Raw genomic sequence first — 9,146 nt, 5'->3', positions numbered from 1 at the left:
TGTCTTGTCCCTTCGTGACCCAAGTTTTAAGACCAAGACACACAAATGCAGGAAGAAGCTCCAGAGCTAGTGAAATCCCCGATGAAAGTCTGTCAGGCGGGCAGACATCCATCCATCCCTCCATCCCTCCGTCCATCCCTCCATCCATCCCTCCCTCCATCCCTCCCTCCATCCCTCCATCCATCCCTCCATCCCTCCCTCCATCCCTCCATCCATCCCTCCATCCCTCCCTCCATCCATCCCTCCATCCCTCCCTCTTTCCCCGCCTGCTGTCCCTCGCCCCCAGCCCATGCTCCATCCCGCGCGGCAGCAGCGGCAGGAGCGCGGTGACGCACCCCGCCGCCGCCAGGTGAGGCGGGGGCCGAGGGCTGCCAGGCAGAGTCCGGCCTCCCTTCGGTCCGCCAAAGGCCGGGCCCAGCGGCCGCCCTCGCAGCGGAGGGAGCCCCGGGGCGGTGACCCCGGCTCGAAGCGCACCCCCGGCTGCGGCCGGGACGCGCGGGCGGGCGCAGCCCGTGAGCACCGGCGGGCCGTGGGGCGGGCTCCTGGCAGTTGGGATAGAAGTTCGGGAAAGGAAAATAAAAGTTCTGGTTGGCGGCACCACTGCGTGGCGGCGGAGGGCGGGCGGGCGGGCCTCAAAGAGGGGTGCCGGGGTACCGGGCGACCGCGTGCGTAAGGCGGCTTCGGCGTGCCCGCGGTTTGGGGGTTGGCGGGGCGGGCAGCGCCGGACGGCGCCCGGACGGGAGGCGGTGCGGGCGGGCGCGCATAGGAGGGCTGAGCCCGTGCCGGGCTGCCTGGGTCGGATACGGTGCGGGCGGGCTCAGAAGGGGCGGAGCCGGCGGCGGAGAGTGATCCGGGCGGGCGTAACTGCGAACTTTTGTTTGGAGTGTTGTGCGAGTTAGTTTCCGCCGCCGGGACAGAGGCGCCGGCCGGGCTGGGCCGCGCTCGGGAAAGAGCCGCACGCTCAGAGTTGTTTTGCCAGTTGCTGCGGCCGGGTCGGTTTCCCTGCCGAGGGGCGAGAAGCACCGAGCGCAGCAAGGACGAGACGCGGCCCAGGGAGCGGGGCATGCGGGGCCGGGAATCCGGGCTCTGAGCCGCCGAGCCCCGCCAGGAAAGCGCCGGGGGGTCCCGACGGAGCCATGGATCCCGGGCAGCCTCAACAGCAGCAGCCGCCGCAGGCATCGCAGCCGCCGACCTCGCAGCAGGCACCGCCGCAGCCGCCGGGCGCGGTGTCGGGGGCCCCGTCCGGCGCGGCGCAGCCCCCAGGCGCGGGGCCCCCCCCGGCGGGGCACCAGATCGTCCATGTGCGGGGCGACTCAGAGACCGACTTAGAGGCGCTGTTCAACGCCGTGATGAACCCCAAGGGCGCCAACGTGCCGCACACGCTGCCCATGCGGCTTCGCAAGCTGCCCGACTCCTTCTTCAAGCCGCCCGAGCCCAAGGCCCACTCCCGCCAGGTGAGGGGGCGGCCCGCCCGTGCGATCGCCGTCCCTGCCGCCGCCGAGCTGCTCCCGGGGGGGCGCGTGGGGGAGGGGGCCGGGGCGGGCATCCGCCCTCCGCGGGGCTGAGCGGGCGGGGGGCGCCGGGCGGCGCGCTCGCTGCCGTGCTTCCTCGCTCGCCTTGCGGGGCAGCCCGGCCTCCTCCTCCTCCTTCTCGCTCCCCTCCGCGCGGCCCCTCGCCGCCCGCGCCTCAGCACGCTGAGGGGGAGCCGGCGGCCGCGGGCCCCAGCCCGGTCTCCGGCGGGGCCTCGGACTCCACATCCGCTCCGTGGCGAGTCCCGGCTGCTCTCCGGCCGCTCCGGGGAGGCGGCGGTGGGGGAGCCCCTAAAGCTGAAGTGAAAACTCTAAGCTCGGAACAGGGGGAGGGTTTCGCTGTGAGGTCTGAGCCTCCCGCGGCGCGGGGCGGCCCGTCTGTTGAGGAGGGTATCGCGGTTGTGCCAAACTTCTACACCCCCCCCAGCGCCCCGTCAAACAATATGGATGGAGTCGTTCCACCATTTCATCGCTGTGCTGGGCTGAACGGGATTAACCCCCCAGTACGCACATTAACTTGAGGAGTTAACTCCCGAGCGGCCCGTCGAGTGCGACGGCGTAAGGGTCCGCACCCTGGGCAACAGCGGCCCTGAAGAGTGCCGCCGGGGGCGGGGGGTGCGGGGCCGGGCCCAGAGGGAGGCGGGGGAGGGGGGATGCGGGGCCGGCCGGGGCTCGGTCGCCGGGAGCGTTTGGTCTTCGGCTGGGTGACTTTTGCGCCCAGACCGAAGTGTTGGTGCGAGTGCGACTGGAAGTTAATGTTTAGGCTGCAGTTACCAACTTTTTGGAAGGAGGCTGTGCCTACTCGAGTGTTTTATGAAGTAATGAACTTTGTTGCTAAGCTATAAAATACGTTTTATTATTGGCTATTGTCGCTTTGTCTGTGTAGCCAGTAGGAGTGAAACTTGCTCTGTGTACTGGTCCCCTTGTTGTTAAGGGTCTGTCAACATTTCCATTATTAAACTTCTGTTTTGAAGGATTTATGACTTGGCTTCAGAAGTTCACTTCAGACTGAACCTTTGGCACATACTCTCGGCCTAGGAGTTAATTCATTTTCCAAATACTAGAAAAAATCAGTCTGGCCTTCATATTGCAAGACTGAAAAGAAAATAGAACGGGGAGGGGCTGAGTTGCTCCTGTAGTTTTGTTTGCTTCTGAGTTGCAGGCCTTTAATAGCATACTGAAATCCAGCAAGGAATAAGGGTATTTGTGTAGGGTTTTTTTCCTAAGTTGTGCAGCTCTTACCACAGTTCCGTTGTGTACAAATGTGAACTCTGGTATATGTTCAGCTAACACTTGGTGCTGTGTCAAATACAGTAACTGTAGTGAAATAGCTATTGTGTTTGAAATGCACTTAATGTGTGTGACATTAATACACCTTGTACATTTAAGCTTAGCGTTCTCTTGCTTGTGTATGGTTTTCTTCATCTGTAATGCATGTTTAGTTGGATCACTCTGCCTTGTAACAGTTGGTGGTTCCCATAACATAAACTGGAAATTCGGCTAAAGCCAGAGAATAATTTGCTCCATTGTGGACTTTTAAAATACAACTGTTTTCATTTTCTTTTTTGGTTTAGTTGTGCCACAAAAGTATTCTGTTTAACAGAAAAAGTATTTAAGTTTCTGTAGTTTGCCCTGTTTTTCAAGAATTTGTATGCCTCAGATTCAGTTGATTTACAACTTGTGTGTTTTGTCCAAATGTAAATGTAAGCTAATTCGTTCCCAGTTTAATATATGAAACTTCGCATGTGCTTGCATAGATGTGTAGTGAAACAGAATTGTCGGTCTCTGTAGGAATGCAAGTGGGGCCTTACATGGTGCAATACCTTGAGTAGAGAGGTGTGGCTAAGGCTGTGATACATGCATCTTATTATAGGTGTCCATGTAGCTCTGGTGTATCTACAAAATTAATTAGTAAATATACAAAGAAAACTCGATATTGCTTTAACCCAGTTTTCAGAGCTGCTTTTTCTGTTTCATGGTACACTACGGGCAGGGAAGTTCTGTGTACTTATTGCTGGTAACTGGCGAATGGTTTTGTGAGTCACTTGTGATTGACTGGTTAGACAGTCTGCTGAAGCTCTGCTTTGGTTGAAGTATGGACAGACTTTAAAAGCTCCCTATACCCTTAAAAGCACAGTTTGTGTGCAGGTTAGGAAATTTTGTCTTCAGTTTTGTGGTATAGGTGATTTGTATGGTTGAGTTTAGGAGTCTTCTCTAATGGATCTCACTGCTGTGAGTTGGCATTTCTTTGTTACTTTTCTGCTTGTGGAACCTTTTAAACCCTTGTAGAGGATGTATGTGTGGGTGCCCTTGACCCCCATTTCAAAAGGGAGAGTTGTGATCATCAGGACTGTGGGTGCGATGGGAATGGGTGGTAATGCACCATGCAACGTGCTGCATGAGTGCTGACTGTGGGCAAGCTTTTCTCTTAACCCTGAAACAGGGAGTAAGAACTCCAGTTTTCAAAATAAAACTAAAGGCACTTAGCACATACTTATAGTTAATATTTCTTGACTTACACGAGGGCTTTTGTGATGCTAATTTACTAGCCTACTTGGAGGCTCTCTTCACCAGCAGTAACTGGAAAAGAAGTAGAACTTTAGAATGATGAACTTGTGAATTTCTTCTGAAAGGCTCATTTAAAATGAAATGTCGTCTGACAGCTGCATTTCTGATGAAATATGAGAGTGTTAATGGGAATAATTTCACTCCTGGCAGGCCAGCACTGATGCAGGGACAGCAGGAGCCCTGACCCCACAGCATGTCCGAGCTCATTCCTCTCCAGCATCGCTGCAGCTGGGAGCTGTTTCTCCAGGGACACTTACACCCTCTGGAGTAGTGACTGGACCTGGAGCTCCAGCCTCTCAACATCTCCGCCAGTCTTCATTTGAGATCCCTGATGATGTGCCTTTGCCACCAGGTTGGGAGATGGCTAAGACGCCATCTGGACAGAGATACTTCCTTAAGTAAGTAAAACTTGTCTTCAGTTGGCTGTATCTCTGATGCTTTTTTGTTGTTGGTGGTGCCTTTTTTTTGTTACATTTTTTGTTGTTTGTTCTATTTTATAATATTTGAATTTTAGTAGATTTCATTGTGTTTAAAATACATATTTTGAAAAACATGCTCCTGACTTTAAGTAGGAGATCCTACAACTCCAGTATTTCTCCAACATCAGCTCTCTGCTGTTTCTGAAAACTGTATGGTACTCTGTGAATATTTACCCTATCTTAATCTTAGCTGAAGAATGTTATCTATTATGTTGTGTGCTAAAAATCAGTGAAATGCACACAGTGATTTTTAAACAATGTGAGTTTTGTATTTGCTGAATCTTGCCAGAGTTGTTAGGCAGGTCAAAGTACATTTTACCTCATTTTTGTGATCCAGATGTAAAAATACAGAGTAACTTTAGAAACTATTGTAGTGAGGCTATATCGACTACCTCATTTTTTCAGTAAGGACAGTAGTGTAAGTAAGCAACGGAAATGTTTTTGCCTGCTGTCTACTCATGAGGAAATGAATGTGTGTGTTTGATTGTAGTAGTTGGGTTTGTAACTCTGAACTGGTCCACATTCCCTGCAGTGAAAGGGAAACTGCAGAACTTTTTAACATCATTTCTTGTTCCTACAGTCGTAGCTTTTTCACACGGTGAAATTAGTATCACCTTTTCTATAACTGAAAAGAGGTTACACATGCCAGCCATCTGACACCTATTCCATCAGGAAGCATTTTGTTTTATGCTGAGTAGTTTTCTAAAACAGCAGGAACTTGTCTTTCTTTCTGAAAGTGTGCCCACCAAGACATAGAATTGGCTCTCAAATATCTTGACTATATTTTGAACAGTTAATTAAACTGCAAGTCTCTAAATAACCCATTACATATAATTTTCAGGGCCAGGAGAGAGGAGGGGTAGCAGAGTGTTTTATATGAAACTTTTCAGCCAAGAAAAGCATCTTGATCCCTACCTTTCTTGCTAAAACATTGTCATTAATATGTGCTTTTGATTGCAGTGATTGAGTTTGTAGCTTCAAAAACAAATTTGCAATGAAAATGGAACTTGCACGACTTCTTAAAACTGTTTCTTGCTCATGTATCAATGGTGTTTCCATACAGAGAAATTAGCATAACTTTTTTTACTGAAAAGAGTTACTATTTGAGCATGAAGGTTACTTCTTGAAAACAATCATTCTGTATTACGAGTGTGAAGATGAGCGTTAGCTGTAGATCTTAAATAATTGTGTGTGTGTGATGTTGAACAAATTGATGTGTTCTGGAATGTGAGCTCTTCAGCGTGCACAAATACAGGTATTTTGGAACCTGTAAGTTTATGCCATTTGAGAACTGTAGCTCACTGGACCTTGAGGAAAGCGCAGACTGAGTCTGGAAATGAAAAGCAGACTTTGTTTTCGACTGTGCTAGTGAGAGCTCTTAAAGAGCAGCCTATGAAGTGTGAAAAATAGATACTTGATTTAAACTTTTACTGTCACAAATGTTTGTTTTTGATAACACTGCTAATTTTACAGGAAGTGGAACAATTTGAGATGCAGAATGACTTCACACTCTTGCAAAAGATTTTTCTTTAATTTATGCTTATTCAGGTAAAATTAGTGAAAGATACTTTTTTTTCTTTTTCCAGAAAGCTTTTCTGTAGTTTCACTATTGCCACAAAACTCTTTTTAGCCTGCCATTTTTTTTCCCCTTTTTTTTGTTCTTTCTTGGTGTCCTGGTATCCATTTCAAAGGGTCAGGTTTCAGAAAGAACAATAAAGAGCCTGAAACTGGAAAGTATACACAAGTCTGGCAAACTCATCTGCATGAGCAAGATCATTTGTTCTCAAGCAGACATCCAAAGTAAATGATTGAAGGAGCTGCTAGCTGTGAAGGATGTATCTTGATGGGGAAAGGAGTGGAAACAAACCAGGTTGTTAGGAAGAAAAATAAAGGCTGTACTTCTTGAACCTCTCCCTGCTGGGTCACATGCTGACCTTGGGAGATTTTAAACAGCGAAATGGGCTGTTTTCTTTCTGCTTTCATTGGGTGATACTGTGGGATGGGAGAGTCTAACAAGGATAGTTCCGAAGGCTCTGTTAGTGCCTGAAGAGCATTTGTTGTTCCTAAAAGTTTGCTTACTAGTATCTACAGGTGAGATCCACCAACTTCACTAGAGTTACGAAGATTTGGTGAAAGCATTTAAAGTACTAGCAAAATGTTTGCTTGCATGTTTAAGAAATCCAAAGAAATGTGAGAATTATTTTTAAGTAGCAAGTTTGTATTTCAGGCGCTTTTTTCAGTATTGAGTGGTAAATTCTGTCTCATCTCTACAAGCCTGTTGAAGCTCGCATCATGTAGTTATACCTTAAACATTTGCTCAGAGCTTGAGTGCTGAGATTCCTGATGCTAAATACATTTAATGTGGTTCCTTCTACCATATGCAGATTTTTGGTGTGTCTTCCAAGTATTCAGCTTTTTTTATTGGATTGGCTGCATTGCTCTTTGTTTCCATGTACGCTGTTCTGTAGCCACTCCATGAACAGTCTGGTAATCAGGCTCTAGAAAGATCTTTGCAGAATAGGTAACAGTATTAGATTTTTTCCAGATGTCAGTAAGCCTTATGGTTATAGTTATCATAACATACTACAGTGCAAACAGACTAATATAAAATTGAGTAGTGCACTTAATATTGACCGGAATATAGTCACTTCTACTAATCAATAGGTCAAGGACTGCAAGCGTGGTAGCTTGCACAAAGAAATGAAAATAATACATATAGGAGTGAAAATACTTGTCTGTATATTTATATGCATGCACAGAGTTATTTGGCCAGGTATTTTATATACACACCACACGTATACATACGCATTACAAGAGGTTGAGAGCGGTAGTGTAGGGTCTGAACCAGAGCTACTCTTGCAAATCGGTCCATCATCTTGACAAATAGACCCCTCTGTGTGGGAATGCCCAACATATGATTTGCCAGAATTCCAGTCATTAGTGTTCATTTCCCTGTTGTAAGTAGGATTCTGCAGTATAGTTTTCTATTAGTGAAATACAGATGATTTTGGCCAGTGAGTGAAGACACTCTTGCTAGACAGTTGGTAAAACCAATACTGTTTCTTACTGAAACTGCTACTTAAACAGAACTCATAAGCTAAGCCTTGCCTGGTTAGTAAGTGGTCACATCTGAGTCATCTCAGCATTGCTGTGCGAAACACTTTAGCCCCATTCTTAAACATGCAGTAAAAAAGATGTGCTTGGTTTGTGTGGTGATGTCAACCACATTGCTTTTAACCACTTCCTGTTAGCCAGCTGCTGGTTGACATTTCAGTGAACTATGGAGAAAGATAGGGGATTGCTCTCTAGGCAAAAGATAATATGCCATGGGAGTAGCAGACAGCAACTTGCAGAGAGAAAAAGTTTTGTTCTGTTTTAGAATTACTCTTGTATTGTTTTAACTTTGTGTTATGCTTTTAATTCTTACAAAGCTTGTGTGATACTTCTCATTTTGTAGTGTGAGGAGAAGTTAAATGCTTGTCTAGCAAACAAGTCTTATAATTATTTTTCCTACAGGAAGTAGTTCTTGCAAGCAGTTTATCAACAACTTCCTATTTTTTTTCTCTGAAGTGTTGAATGACTTCCTGAAGGAGGCCAAGGTGGTTTTCGTTAGTATCTGTGGGTGTGTTTGAGGTGGTTACCCATCTGGCAGAAACCTTAAGAATAGATTGTTGTTACACGTTTCTTATGTGCTCCATCAGAGGCATGGCTTTGGATGTTATGCAACCAAATAATTTTAAGATAACAGGGAAGTTTGTTGCTGTGCCTTTTTTTTCCTCATGTCACACATGAAAAATAACCAGCAACGCCATTAGATTTCTCTTGGATCCCATTTTTGCCCCAGACTAGAACCACCCACCAACAACACTGCTCCGTTCCTTCTCTTCACCTTCCCCCCAACCCCCCCAGAGTAATCTGAAGTCTCCCAGGGCAGAAGATGTGTAGAGGAAAAACTGCTGTCACAGTTGCATATTTTATTGAATACTAGGGAAATGCATGTTCAGAACCATCAGTTCTGAACATCCTGTGTTTACGGCTCTACAGTTCAGTCTAGTTTGTCATTAAGAGTTGTATTGTAGGAAACCAAAACTTCTACCACTGCTCTTAGATGAGTTTGTCCACTTTTTTACGCCTTTTCTACTAAAAAGCAGTTGAAGACTTTTTGTATGTTAAAATTTATTTGTAATATGTCAACTTAATTTCATTGTTATATTGATGATTTCTGTGTGTTTATGAAAACATTCGTAAGATCCATGATCTGGAGAAAAAAAAAAGCTGTGAAATCTGTGCAGGGGCAAACGGGCACTGTCAGTTTTAGAACATAGTTGGAGGAAAAATATTAGTTAAAAAACTTCCACAGTAAAACATGCTGTTGGAAGTTTTTGGCAACATCAGGTTTGGTTTTGTTTTGTTTTTTTTTTTTTTTGTCTTGGAAGACAGTACTACTAAGTGCATATCTTTTCTTCTACCTCTTACTTTTGAAGAGTCCTGCAAAAGAACAGTATCTTTAAACAGGCAGAGTAAGGGCAAGCCTGCCTTGTTTGTGTTAGCGCTGAGCCTGAGCTGGGAG

The 9,146-nt window shown here is 46.8% G+C and overlaps 1 protein-coding gene across 8 annotated transcripts in view; it reads left to right on the top strand.

Moving 5' to 3' along the window:
- The first annotated feature begins 819 nt into the window (after positions 1–819).
- YAP1 (Yes1 associated transcriptional regulator) overlaps positions 820–9,146 on the top strand; it is an 87,188-nt gene continuing 78,861 nt past the window's right edge. For 3 of the 8 annotated variants that reach the window (XM_065678698.1, XM_065678700.1, XM_065678697.1), the window contains exons 1-2: positions 820–1,454; positions 4,248–4,495. In XM_065678698.1, the coding sequence (XP_065534770.1) occupies positions 1,137–1,454; positions 4,248–4,495 (566 nt within the window). In that variant the 5' untranslated portion in view covers positions 820–1,136. The remainder of the gene's footprint in view (positions 1,455–4,247; positions 4,496–9,146) is intronic. The other 5 variants (XM_065678694.1, XM_065678695.1, XM_065678693.1 and 2 more) reach the window with 3 other exon arrangements.

Source organism: Lathamus discolor, chromosome 4 (assembly GCF_037157495.1).
Source record: "Lathamus discolor isolate bLatDis1 chromosome 4, bLatDis1.hap1, whole genome shotgun sequence".
NCBI classification, from domain to species: Eukaryota; Metazoa; Chordata; class Aves; order Psittaciformes; family Psittacidae; genus Lathamus; species Lathamus discolor.
This window is presented reverse-complemented; position numbering and strand designations above follow the sequence as displayed.